General features: G+C 50.6%; 1 protein-coding gene across 4 annotated transcripts in view; it reads right to left on the minus strand.

The window, feature by feature from the left end:
* Positions 1-14,272, minus strand: part of EPHB2 (EPH receptor B2) — a 129,867-nt gene that overhangs the window by 23,324 nt on the left and 92,271 nt on the right. The window contains exons 6-9 of one of the 4 annotated variants that reach the window (XM_064497064.1): positions 10,876-11,000; positions 3,350-3,512; positions 2,582-2,690; positions 2,247-2,359 (exon numbers count right to left, since the gene is read on the minus strand). In XM_064497064.1, the coding sequence (XP_064353134.1) occupies positions 2,247-2,359; positions 2,582-2,690; positions 3,350-3,512; positions 10,876-11,000 (510 nt within the window). Of the gene's footprint in view, positions 1-2,246; positions 2,363-2,581; positions 2,691-3,349; positions 3,513-10,875; positions 11,001-14,272 lie in introns of all 4 variants that reach the window. The other 3 variants (XM_064497063.1, XM_064497066.1, XM_064497065.1) reach the window with 3 other exon arrangements.

Here is a 14,272-nt window from a genome sequence, read left to right on the forward strand (position 1 = left end):
CACCCGTCATGCTGCTACACACGGCATCGCAGCATTGCAAGAGGACTGTTGCAGAGATCAGGTTGGCTCCACTGAGCCTCAAACTCAAGATATCTGAAATATTGCTTTTCTGAAACTGCAAAGGGATCCCACATATCAGCAGCCAGCACTTCCAAAAAGAGGTGTTAGGTATTCTGAGAGCATCTGGATACAGCGTGGTGATTTCTGCACACTGAGCTGCCCCAGCAGAGGCTTAACCTGGCGTGCCTGAGCCACGCTGACATGGGGCACCTCTGTGCTGTGCCTGCCTAAGGTTAATACTGCAGCCAGTTAGTACATAGCAGGGAGCTGCTCTGCCCCATCTCCAGCCCTCTTTGCCTGCTGCTTCCTCCTTAGTACTCCATCACATCACAGGCACGGGAAAGTGCAAGAGTCCAGTCTGCCCCGTGCTCTGACAGGTAGCCCTGCCTGAAGCCGAAAAATCCTGCCTCGATAGCCTAGGCGGCCACAACAAACCGTAGAGGATACTAGGGCGCTTGCAAAAGCCCAAACTCTTCCTGCCAGGCAGACAAGAAAACAGAAATATGCCCATGTGAAAGGCGTGGGACTTGGTGAGGCTGGACGGCTGAACCTCTCAGGACGGGTCTGACCAGCATCCTGTCATGCTCTGAGAGGTTCCTGCCACACTAAGGACTTACAGGCTCTCCACACCTTAGCGATTTGCTAACCAAATGCTGCAGCCTCTCCATGGGAATCGCTGGTGGGAAACCGAGCCTTACATCAGCCTCTTGAGTGACGATGTGGCTAAAAAGCCACCTCCCAAGCCTGTTATCACTTCATCTGTATCCTGTGGCATCTAGCCTACTTCAACAGTTGTGAAGGCACAGCTATTAATGCCATCCCAGCCTGAAGCTGTCACGTTATGCACCAGAGCCTAGGAGAAAGTGTGAATGTATGTTTACACAAGCAGTAAGGACTGGAAAACAACTGAGAGTTGCATTTACATAATTTTTCTTTAAGAGTGTCATTTTTACTGGTAAGTTATAGCAACACCAGCCAGCACACTGCTGTTCTGGCTCAGAGGTGCAATTCAGCTCTCCATCTCTTGGGAAATACTTTTGGGTGTAACTGCAGAAGCTACTGGTGTTCCCCAGGTACAACCACTTTTTGGATAAGGCCCAGGTCTGTACAGGAACAGGTGTAAAAAGGCCAGAAATCCCGAAGCTGCAAGTATAACATGAGGTAAGTAACAACTGAGATTCAAACATAGCAGAATTACAGTGACAGGTCTCTAGTGAGGGGGAAAAAGGAATTCTAGAGGACATGCAGCCAGGGGAGAATGAGGAGGCACTGGGGTGAGGCAGGGTCTAGCTGGTACTTGATGGAGTAAGTTCAATCTTGAAGAGAGTCAGAAAGTGAAGACTGCTTTAGAGAATGCTCCATCAAGTGCATGGTGAGGTTGAAAATAGGAATTCTGGATATGAATGAGTGCCTTGCAATACACGGGCATGTTGGAAGAGGTATGCTGCAAGGGGAGGATGGGATTCTGGGAGCACTGGGATGTTCTTGCAGGAAGGACAGCACTCCACAGGGTGTGGGTGAGTCGGGGCAGGGATCTTGCTGCTGCCCAAAAGCCGAGCAAAGCTCAGGAACCTGAGCAGCAAGAAAAGGTGTGGTTACAGGGGCTGCACGACAGGAGAGGGTAAGGCTTCAGAAGCACGTGGAGAGACGTGGGTTTGATGTGTGCAGAACACGCACGGACGACCACAGCAGGGTTGGCATCCCACAGCATGCGTGTCCAGAGAGCACAGACTCTGCCAGGCAGGGCAGGGATCTAGATCATACGGGACAGTGGAGGTGGGAGACGCAGGTGACATGAGTGGGTGATCTAGACCATGCTTGCACCCTGAGCTGTGATGACTGGGGACGCAACGTGCAGGCTCGGGAGTGAGCACTGTGGGCTACAGCAGGTATCTAGGAGTGATGTGGTGAAGTGGAGGCAGGATTCAGCAGACGCATGCTGACACGGGGGGGGGCAGCTGGACGCAAGCCAAAGGCATATAACACAGTTCAGATCCCTCCAACGGCTCCCTGGAAGAGCTCCACCTTTTTAGTCCCCAGGGCAGAAACTTTCCCAGGGCAGGGATCAGAAGGCATCTGGGCCAAGGACAGAGCTCTTTCTTTCTAAACATGCACACGAGAGCCTGGCTAGGTGGGCCGGAGCCCTTCCCGCACGGCACAAGGAATGAGTGAACGAGAACACAAACCGAAGAGAGAGCGGACCCCCAGGCGTGGCGGGGGGCTGCGGTACGTACTGTGGCCACTGGTATAGTGCTGCAGCTTGTCGGTGTACTCGGAGTCAGCACGCTCAAAGCCCCGTCTTCTGGAAAGAAAGGCAGTCCTGAGCGCTGGGCACGGGTCGGGCCAGGGCTGAGAAATGGACTGCAGGGGCATCCCTTTCCCCCCTTAACCTTTCTCCCTCCACCCTCCCCTCCTGCACCCCTGCGTCCCTCCCTCTCCCCTTGCTGCCCTCCCACACAGCTTGCTGGTGCCCAGTCTGGAGACCCACGTGAGCCCGCGCGCTGCTCTCGGGGTGACCTACCTGTTGCACACAATGGCAATGACGACCACGGCGATGAGGAACACCAGCCCTGCCGCGGAGGAGCCGATGATGAGCGGCAGCTTCTCCTGGACGCTGGTCTGGTACTCGGCTGGCACACAAAGAGGAGAAAACTGGTTACTGCGGCACGAGCTGGGTCTACACTAATCCATACACCAAGGCCAGAACATGGGCCCACGCATTGGTCTGCGTTTCCAGGGCCATTGCTAACACGCTTCCTGGCGTGGTTTTGGTCTGTGCCAGCTAGCGCTGGACATGGCTCAGGCTGTGACAGGGACTGTTCCCCAGCAGGAAGGTTGGATGGAGCTGTCCTTTTGGGGTGGGAAAGCTTAGGCTTGTGGATGCAAGCTGTGTCTTAATACCGGGCCTCAGGGCCAGAAAACAGGCTTGGCCTGTTCTTTTACCAGTACAAATTTAATAAATAGAGAAACCAGCTCTGTATTTGTCACTGACAGCTGTACAGACAAGAAGCATGGAATTTTGTTTCCCCTAAATCCAAACGAGTGGACAGGTCTCCATGCCATCAAAGCTTGGGCAGAAATTGGCCTAGTCTGCGTGATTCCCTGCATGGACCACCAAGCGCCCATGCCTCTTTCCAGGTCCTGTATCAGATAAACGCATCTGACTTGTCAATGATGAGACTACCAGCAAGGGGACCAGCACTGCTGCCAGTGCATCTCCATCTTGCTCAAGTCGCTCTGCAACCTTGGGTCCTAAATCATCATTATGCAGAGGCAGCTGAAGACTCACCTTCGGTCATGGTCTGGAAATACATCTTGCCGCTATACCGGCCATAACCAGCGACGGTACGTGCCCGCACCTGGAAGACGTAGATGGTGCCAGCTCTGAGGTTTTGCACTGTCACAGTGTTGGTGGGGCTCTTCACTGTTGTTGAATTTAATTCACTCAGATCCTGTCAAGAAAATACAGATCTGTCATCAGAAAACAGAGTCCAGGCACCTGGTCCTGCTCCAGAAACGGGTGTTATATGTCTAGAAGGAAACACAGAAGAAAAGAGCAATGTCAGTGGCAGAAGTTCAGTGAATAGGAAGACCATGGGGCTGAACAAAAAGGCCATTTTCCTGGCTCTTCCCCCAGGCAGGGAGCCACAGAAGAACGTATGTGACTAACTGTATCACTGGACTAGCACATAGCTAGAAATGCCCTGATGAAGGTGTTAGCTACAAACCTAAGTTAGCTTCTCCAAACCTTGAACTCAGTGGGAATGGGAACTGCTTCCGTTTTCTGCATCCACTTTCTCTTAGCATTGTCTTCCTTCCTCATCCTCCTGTGTCTGATCCAACCCCAGACCCTTTCCGTTTGCTCTTCCCCTTCTCCCTTTGCTTGTGCTGTAAGTAGAGCCCAGCTGAACACAGATTTCTGGAACCTGGGGTAGACAAGTCCTGCTAATATCCCTCTGCCCCGTTCCCGCTTTGCCAGTGACCATGGTTAGGTTTTAAAAAACGAGGAACCCACACTAATATTCAAAAGTGGCAATGAGACTCCTTTCAAAGTTTTGTCTTGCTCCTTGTGTGCAGATATTTGTCCAGTTTGACAGATGTGGCTTGAGCAGTCAATGACAGTGATGGAGTTACACCAGTGTAGGTAGTGGAACCATCAGTGCCCCTGGGATTTGTGTAGCTGTGCACACAGAAGCACCAGTGGATGGTCCAGGGTCTCGTTGTACAACAAAATAGATAGTCCCTGTCCTCACGAACCGCAGAGGCATGGAGAAACAGGCCAGTGGAAGATGATTAAAGAAGGCACTGAACGTGGTGCTTCTTAAGAGCAGCGGAAAGGTGTCCCGGTGTCTGGCAACTACCAAGTCCTGGAAGCCAGTGCAAAAGAGCAATGTGTGCAAACAGAATGATCTTCCTGGAAAAAAAAAATCTTAGGAAAGCCAAGCTGTGAGTGTAGGCGGTCATAAAAAGAGGCGCAGAGGCCAATTTTTGAATGTAATCTCTGCAGTTACATTGAAAGTGTTCATCCTTTCCTGTAACATCTCCGGTCTGGCAGGTCAGGCTGCTTGGCAGGATCACAGACTGGAACAGATCAGCAACTGGCAGTTCAAAATCTGATTTGGCAAGTTTACCTGAGAGTCCATGAAAACTACTAACTTCAAGCTACTGCAAAGGGCTTATTAAACTCAGGAACTCCCACTCTGCACATACTCACCAGCCTGGTGAGACAACCTCATCTCTCATGTGAACTAGGCAGGGACCGGCAGAGAAAACACTTGGGAGACAGAAGTCACACACACCCCTTGAGCAATCCCAGCAAGTGGGACGAGTCACAGGAGGGATTGGCTTTGTCTCATCTCAGCTGTGAAACTCCGTTCTGGGGGGAGATTTCTTCTTGTGCTGTCTGTTGCTCTCTCATGCTGCTTTGGCTGTCTGCAGGCAAAAACGAAGCAGAATTCAACGGAGAGCCTGAACTCAGCTTTGTACACGCTTCACCTAGAAGGGTCTGTGTCCTGCACTTGTCTCAGCCTCCTCAGCTACTGGAGCACCAATAAATGATGGAGCCTGCCTTTGGGGACAGCTGGTCTCCTTTCCTTTCTTTCTTGCACACTGGTACCATCTGGTGCCTTTGCTTTCATGTTCATCCACTTCTGAGAATAGAGCTGGAGCCTTTCCTTAATAACTGGTTCGGAGAACCAACGCTCTGTTCATGTTTGTAGGAGAGCCCGGTGCTTTCTCGAGCAGTTGTCAAGCTGCAGTAGAATCACACGTGCACTGGGATTTGCAAGCTAGATCACACTTTTGTCCTGGACCTGTGCAGATTGCTTGCCTCACAGCTGGAAAGCAGTCAGAAGACAACATTCACGGAGCTGATTTCTTCTTCTATTAAGTTCTTCATTGAGCAGTAGTCTGGTGTGGGTGGCTGGTAAGAGAGCAGGCTGGTAGGAAGGTGTTTTTCTATACGCGCAGTCAAGCTCAGAGGCTTGGAACACCGATGGGGCATCATTATGCAGGGTAAATGCAAAGCAGCTCTAAAAAAGCCTGGGAGACTCCACTCTTAGCAGTATTCAGGCAAAGTTTTCTCTTCTAAAAGCTACTACATCATCTTTATCCCTTCGGGCCAGGCACTGAAGGTGGCTGAGTATCACTGTTTTGTTTGCACAGTAGAATCATGATTATAAAAAGATCAAGTACAGATACACAGACAAAAAAGATCAAGAAAAGATGAGCACACTCAAATCTGATTGCCTTGTTTGTCTAATCAGGCCTTGGTGCTCCCTTGGCCCTTTCCCAGCAAGGCTTAAGAAAGAAGTAGGTCAGGAAATGTTTATAGTTTTAGTGTCCAAAGGCATGGATGAAACCCCTCCGGCCCTTGGACGGCATAACAACATAGTCGTTTTAAAATCATTTGTCCAGCCGTTTGAGGGAACCTCATCCCCGTTCCTTGAGGACTTTAAGTTGAATGCCATGGGCACGCTTACGAGATGGGTTGTAGCCTGGGAAATTAATGTCAGTCTGTCTCAGGAACTTCCCCTCTGCCTGTCCGGTGTGCTCATGCCTGTGCTCTCCTGTGATCCCTTCCTGCAAGGCAAGAGCTTCCACACGTTTCCACTCACCCGGTGGCAGGGTGAGGGTGACTCCCGTGTAATCACTCTCTTCACACTTCCCTACCACTTTCCCTCAAGCCTAACTGCTTGAGAAGGGTTTCGTAAATCCCTTATCAAGCCCATTCTTTCCCCTTCGCATATAGCTCAGCCATCAGCCCACTGGCAACCTGTTCTTCCACTTTAAATGCTTCTGCCCTCTTACTCCTCTGAGCTTCTCCTGCAGACGCTGGGCATCCTAGCTGGCTTAACGTTAAAGTCCCTTTGCTGCCTCTCCTACCCAACTAGCTTTGTTTTCTGCATGTTTTTTTTTTCCTTTTTTTGGTTTGAGTTTGGAAATCCTAATTCAAAACAACACACTTTTTATTTCCTGATAGGTTTGATTCCGAGTCCTCATCTGATTCCCCTTACCCTGAGCCAAATCTGAGCTAAAATCCAAGTCTGATCAACAACAAAAGGGTTTCATGAAAAATGGACAGTCTTTGTGAAATGCCTGAAGGACTTGCAAAAACTATTTCCGAAAAGTCATGTTTTATCAGCCAAAAAAAGCCAAAGAAAAATGTCAACCAACTTAATTTGGCAGACAGCTCTACTGCGCGCCTGCACGGCAGCAATCTGCTGTAGTTCCTGGAGCAAACAGAGCCACATGTAGAAAGCTAGTCCGAGGCCGGGTGCCAGATCACAACACACATCTGATCCTGCGGGATCAGGTGCGTTGGAAGAGCTGCTCAGATCTGGTAACAGGGTGTCGCTGGCCGCTCTGGGGATGGATCCTGGGGTCCACAGCTCCTTTTACAGGGAACATCGCTTAGCAATAGCATTTGGGGACGTCAAATCACAAGAGTCCTTCCCCTCTCAGCCAAGCATCTGCTGAATGCAAGGTGGTCTTGAGCCTCTCCTTTGCTTAAGTGCAGGACTAGGGATCACCGGGAGCTAGGAGCAGGCCGTATGGATGCATTCAGGAAGGGGCCAGCCTGGGAGGAGCGCTTGCCAATCGTCCTTGGCGCGAGCCCTGCTAACACCCAGCCCTGGGAACTCATGGGCAGCGTGAAGGCCACACCCAGCTCTACTCCTACCTCTACTAACTGGCTGTCAACCACCACAGTTCCCCTGTCCTTATCCTTCAGCCACCCCATACCCTGCGAGCCAGCATTGCTTCCACACAGTAAAGGGCTCCTGCATCTCCTAACACGTTTGAGCTGAACGTCTTCAAACAATTGCAAAATTGGCAACTTACTGCAAATGCTAAGCCCAACCGCTTCACCTAACGAGGAATGCTAATTGATCTTTTCATGGACTGAATGCACCTTGCACAGTTTCAGAAAGTGGCCTTTGCACAGAAATGCTCTTCTGCAAGTTGGGTGGGTGTTCAGGTGTGTCCCTTCGTGAGGGTGTGCAGAACTAGACACATTTGCACCTTTTGCAAACCCGTTCAAGAGACTTACTGTCCCTTCACCATTCCCCCTGGAAACCCTTTGCATCCCGCACATTCCCGCAACTGTCTCAGATATCACTGGCAACACCGAAAGTCTCCAGGTCCCACATTCTGGGATGCATTTGGCAAGCTTGAACAGAAACTACTCTGTCCTTTCTAAATGAAAACAACATTTTTTTTCTTTTTTTTTCTTTTTTTAGTAAGACAAAAACCGCCAGGTCTATTGGTGCCTCTTGGAGGCAAAAAATACATTAGGGAGAGGACCATAGCGAAGGGATGCTGTGCAGTGCTTGTGTGACAATCTGCACTGACTTGCTCTAAGTACATGGGAATGAAAATCATAATGTTGCCTCTGTACAGGCATTTTTAATAACATCTAATAATAGGAATGTTGTTAATGATATGCCAAATTGAAACAAAAATATACCTTTGTTTCAGGTAATGTGAACAGCTCCCTTTGTTAACACCAATGCACTTCTTCTAATTTTTAAATTTATTTTATGTCTCTATACAGAAGAGAATCAATTCAAAATGAAGAGCCAAAACACTTTTTACCTAAGAAGCATATGCTACTATACTCACATTTGAAGTGTTTTCACGCTAATAAAATATAATTTTCTAACAGGAAAAAATTCCCACTAAAAATAATTTAAGCAGCTCCAGAGATATTTGCTGAGCATTCAGAAGCACATGGGACAGTTTGCGATAAAACATTTTGGAAGAAAATCACGTCTGTGCAGACTGGCAATGGAGTGAGAGCACACCTGGGATGTGTCACACACCCTATCCAGACCGAGATTCCAGTTGCAATGTTGATGAGAAACAGGGGAAGACCGCAGCAGATCCAAAGCTATGCATTTTGGGATTGCTTCCAGGGATCAAGTCAATGGCTTTGAATTTTCAAAACTCAGCACTGCAGTGGCTAGATTAATGTGAGATTCAATTCTGCCAACCAGACAGAAAAGGAAATAACATCACTGCATTGCTGAAAATGCAAAAATGGAGAAGCCTGGAGGGACAACTCCATGGGAAGCCCCACTCGAAAGAGCAAACCAGAAGTCAGGATGCCTGAAGGACAGGATGGAGGGGACAGTGGAGAAGATGGCAGTATCGCTGTCTAAGCAACCAGGTCCATGATGAGTCACGCTTTCTCCAAACGGCCCTGCAAAACTAGTGTCTAGGCATTAGAAGAGCGGTTGTGGTTGTAATTGAGATGATCCCTCAACACGCAGATAAGCTGGTACAGTAAATGAGGAGACACAGTAAATTCAGAACTGATCGAAGGGAAAGTATCCTGCATCCAAAGCACTCTTGACTGACCATCCGAAGTATAAGAAGACACGAGATATTGGCAATTGCTGAGAGAGCGGACTATGTGTGTGCGACTGGGACTTCAGAGTTATGAGAGTAAAGGCTAACAAACACAGAGGCGTTTTGGAAAAGAGACAAACTCACTGCCATTGCCCAGGTACTGGCCTCCAGTTCTTGCTTATGCCGTTTTTTTCACATACTTATAAATCCTCTGACATTTGCTGCTGGACTGGATACACCTAAGCTTTGAGCCAACGAACCCCTTCCAAGAATGACATTCATCCCGGTTGCGGGAGATAAAGACTGACCTTTCTTCTTCCACCAAAGCACCAGCAAGAAATGGACCAAGACATTAAGATATCAGGGACAGCAAGAGCCTCAGCACCAGCACGTGGCACTGCCCCTCCTCAGCACGCCGAGGGGCCAAGCCTGCAATATCCTCTCTAGCAGGGCTTGTGCTCCACTCACAACCTTGCTCCCACCTAAGTCATTGCTTGAGTGCAGCTCGGGCTACTTATCCCTGCAGTCAGTGACACACTGTACCCTAATCTCTGAAAATGGTGGCAAATAGATGCTCACCCTGTGGTTGGCCACTAAGCCAGGCCTTGAACAGCAGACGAAAATTCTCTTTCTTTACAGCCTCTCCCAGAAAATAGAGAAGAGGGGGAGGAAAGACAGAGGGAGAAAGAATAAGAGAAAGTAAGAGGAACAGAATGACCTCCCTGAGATCTTCTGTCTCTACTTAGAGTGTCCCCGGGGAAAGGACCCCTCTTGCTTTCCAGATCTGTCTTGTCACCTTCTCATCCATCTTGCTACGTATTCTGGGATCATTTCCAAGGGTCAAATAAATGGCTGTGATTTATGCAATATAGGTCAGGACCTATTTAACAGCTTACAAAGAAACTTCCCCCTCCCCGTTCTCCCTCTGGCTCTTGGTGATGAGAAAATAGGTCACGGGCAGGCAGTGGGGGGGGATTAATCATTTCTTCCGGCAACTGCTGGGAAAATGTTTTCAGTTCCATTTAATCATAAAGCTTTTTAATTAGTTGGTTTGCAATTTTCAATATATAGTTTATAAGCTCTTGTGCAGGGGGGCAGATTCCTGGAAGGAGACATCTCCTGCTCCCCACTCCCCATCTCCTCCGGGTAGCAGGGGTGCAGTTTGCAGCCACACAGAGCTTGGCAGGCTCTGGGAGCGCACACCAACATCAACATGGTCTTCAAGTCCCTCAGCAGCCACGCAGCTTCAGCCCCTGGATTTCCTCCCATCCCGTAGGATGAAGGCCCTGCCACAACCCCGGCTTGCTGATCCCTCTGCCCTCTTGGGCAGGAAGGCGGTGGAAGGGGCCTGTTCCAGAGGGACTGAAGAGCCACGGCTGTGGGATCCCTTCTGTCACCGCACATCAGCCTCCCCAAAACCCCTAGTGCAACATGTACCCACCACGGGAGTCCAGCCCAGCTTCTCTTTGGCAGAACACGCAGCTACAGGGGTTCAGGCTGCCACATGCAGGTACCGAACTCACCTTTAGCATAAATGCACTGACTGACAGCATGACACCGAACCTCCAAGACCAGCCACTTAGCCAGTGCGGTCCACCTTGGCCCAACACGTGCTCTGTGGCATCCCCACCATCCCCATTCCCACGAATGACCCAGCAGGCAAAGGAAAACTTTAGACCCTGGATCTGGACCCTGGTTCCCACAACTGGTCCACCTGCTGCAAGCACTGGACAAGCGAAGGAAGCAGAAGGTCCTCCAGGAAGACCAAGGGATTTCCATTCTCTTTCACAGATACTTGTGATATCTAAGCAGCCAACAGGGTCATTGCACCCATTACTGGGCTCTGAAGGGTTAACAGCCACTGCAACCCACGGCAACAAGAAAAGCAATGTCCTCAGGCAAAACTTTGCACCACCTCCGCCCTTATGGACCCCACAGCTGGACTCTGCTGAGGTCCTGTAGTACCTTCTCATAGTATTGCAGCTCATAATCCAGGATGACGCCGTTGGGTTGGTCGGGCTGAGACCACGAGAGGGTGATGCTGTCCACAGTGCGGCTGACCTGATGCATGATGGACACAGCAGAAGGAGCTGGAAGAGAGAGAGAGAGAGAGAGAGACAGGTCTCAGTCAGATGCTTGCACAGACAGGACCCACATCCTATGGCTTGGGGACAGGAAGGTGGGTGTTAAAGCTATATGGAGCTACTGAATTCACTTCCAGCACTGCCAAGGCTGCCCAGGGGTTAGGAGATCCAGGCTTTTGCTGTTTGGAGAAAGCAGTCAGGAGAGGACAGAACATTCCCACTGTTCACCACGAGTGTGTAATTAGGAACAAAGTAGGGCAGCATCTCTGGCAGGAAAGCTGGAAAGAGATCATTCCTTTCCCAGGCGAAATGAGCCCGGGGTTGGAGCAAACACAGCCTTGTTCCTCTGGAAAAGTGCTACCAGCCCAGCAATACGCAATCGTCCTTGCTTCCCATAGGGAAGTAGGGAGGTTTGCACTTCAGCATTTGCATAAAGGGGATGCATAAGGCACAGGCAGATACTGGAAGCAAGCAGCTCCTCTCCGCCGTGGTGTGCTGGGTCTGCGAGCTGCACGTGCCCATCAAGGGAGGTGCATTGGGCAGCCTGAGCAGGCAACGCAAACCTGACCTGACATGCTGACAATGGCGAGTCCGCTGCCTTGTCAGAGTGCCCTGGAAGTAACACCCCCCCCCAGACGCCGCTTGTCCCACCGAGCACAACGGGACCTCGCAGCAGCTCCTCGGACAACCCTGCCAGCTGCCCACCCCCTGCGTTGCCTACCCGGCTTGACACACGGCCAGGTAGGGACATTGCCGTCTTAGCTGGTCCTACACTGCAGGAAAGCTGTCCTCCAGGGACCCGTGCTGGCAAGCAGATGGGGCAGGGAGCTCACAGCACGGAGCTGCCACCTCCCTGGGAAACCCTGAGCGGGTCCCATTCTGCTTGCTCCAGACCTGGTGGAGCTGCACGAGCACCCTGGTCTGGTTTTAATCCGGTCAGCTCAGGTGTCGACAGCAAAGATGCCACAGCAATGCAGGCATTTGCCTCGAGCCCGAGACTGGCGAGATGAGCGTGCGTCCTTGCCTACCCCGTGCCCAGGCAGCTGGTGGCACTGCCAACATGGTCTCTACTGAGGCCACCTCAAACCTCAGTTGATGCCAGTCCAGCCTTGGCGACCTCAACCTGTTTCAACCCAGCCTTGGAGAGAACTAACTCCAGCACAGTTAGCCCTGGCAAGCCTGCCAGATCCGACTCACTGCACTGGCGGCTTCGGGGCAGAGGGGAACCCTCGGCGGGTGGGAAAGGTGGACAGCGGTGGTGAGAAAGCTTCCCCATCACTCTCATACCACCAGAGCACATCTTCCTGATCCACTCTCTTTGTCTCTTCACTTATTTATGAATTTGCTGGATTGAGTCAACCAGACCAGTGCCGCTCCGAGGAGGTGTACCACGTGTGGGTCAAGGGCATTAGGGGCCGGGTGTGGGAACAGCAAGAGCAGCACAAGACCTGCTGCCATGCTGCACCATTTCCTTTCACCTGCCCTGGCTTCCCCAGCCATGCAGCAAGGTAAAATACGTGTCAGCCTCAGCAAGCTAATGGAGATGTCTGGGTTTGTCCAGCCCTTCCTAAAACTGAATGAGAGCAAAGAACAGATACTTGTGCCAAAGTCTTCACACGCTCTGTTACTCAAGCATCCCCTCATCCCAAACTCAAATCCCCCCATCTATTTCTAGTCAAGCCAAGTCTTCTGAGACGCAGTCTTGTTACTCACCAGTCTGAAACTCTCTGTGTCATCTCAGATCTTCCCTAGCTCTATGGCATACAGTAAAGCTTCCTTCTCTCCTCACTGTCCCAATCCTACAGCCTCAGAGCCCATATTTACAAACTTCTGGGATGAATTTGTCATGCTGGTGTTAAGATAAAACACTTAATATTTCTAGTTCTTGTCAGCTCTTGTCAGAGCTTGATGTTTCCTCATCAGTACAGACTTCATAGGACACCTGCAATCCCCCCAAAACATTTCTCTCTCTGTGGAAGAAGACCTGGGAATGATGATGCGACCAGGCTCCAGATTGCCCTGCAGCAGAGAAGCATGAGGAAAAGTTTGGGATTGGCCTGAGACAGGGACACAGTCTGTGGGCTCTTCCTGGACAGCTGAACTGTGTGGGAACGGATCCCACAGTCATCTAGGCTATGCCAGGACAGGGGTGGTGCACATCCAGACCTGTCCCAGCACACAGCTGGGATGTGGCCCCATCCCATGACTGAGATACAGCTTCAGTGGCTGAGCTTGCACTGCTCACTGTAAGCGCTGGAGAAGCCCCTCGGCTGCAGGTCCCTCTGGGTAGGAGTGAGGTTCCTGGGATGCTCCTCTCCCACGCACGCGCCCTGCACGCCAACCTGAGAGTGCACAGCTTCTGCAACGTCTCTCCGGCTTCTCCAGGCCACATTGAGCAAGTTAAAAAAGGTAACAGCTACAGCCCTTTGCGTGTGAGTCACCTGTGATCAGCCATGACCAAGGATCCTGTGTCCTCGGTGAACCTGCCCTCGTATAGCTCAAGAAAAGGGAGCAAACAGATGAGGTGGGCTCCCCACTCATCTGATCTGGATGCAACACGTTTCAGGGCACCTTCAAAATGCCACCACAGATGCTATCAAATCCTGAGCCGCTCCACGCAATGCCATGTGAGCTTGTGACAGACAGTGCTGCACATGCTTTCCTCTTACTAATAGAGCTCAGTAGGCTGCAACACTATAAAACATGGTCTTCATCACAGGTCAGTGCAATAGCTTGTACAGGAAGAGGCTCTGGACCCTGCTTGTGAATTAGGAGATGTGCTGGAACCGCGAGTCTGATTTTTAAAGCAGCTTAGTGGAGTTGGCCAGACCTCAGAGCGACTTTCTGAAGTCTAGTCACTGGTAAAAGCTTCCGGCCAGATAAGTGCACGAATGCTCAGACAGATGGTATCCGGCAGCTTTCATCCCCTGGAACAGAGCAGCTTCTTCCGAGTCAGCTAGAAAGTTGCGTGATGAATTGTGAGTTTCTGACTCTTCGCTGCTTCCAAGTTGGGAAGGCCCTGATTGCAGTTCTCTGCTCTGCCTCTCAGTCCATGCATAAATACACATTATCCCTCCGCACTGCCGTTTTCTACCTGGAAAATGAGGATAGCCATCCTGTCTGGTTTTCACTCCCTGCCTGTCTTCCCTAATTTAACTGAGAACTTTCAGAGACAGAGACTGTGCTTAGGAGCTTGGTCCCGCAGCAGTGTTTAATGCATGTAATATAATAGTTATAAAGGAAGGAGATGAAAACAGGAGTTAATTCAGTTAAAGTGA

This window comes from Dromaius novaehollandiae, chromosome 24, assembly GCF_036370855.1.
Source record: "Dromaius novaehollandiae isolate bDroNov1 chromosome 24, bDroNov1.hap1, whole genome shotgun sequence".
In the NCBI taxonomy this organism is placed as follows: Eukaryota; Metazoa; Chordata; class Aves; order Casuariiformes; family Dromaiidae; genus Dromaius; species Dromaius novaehollandiae.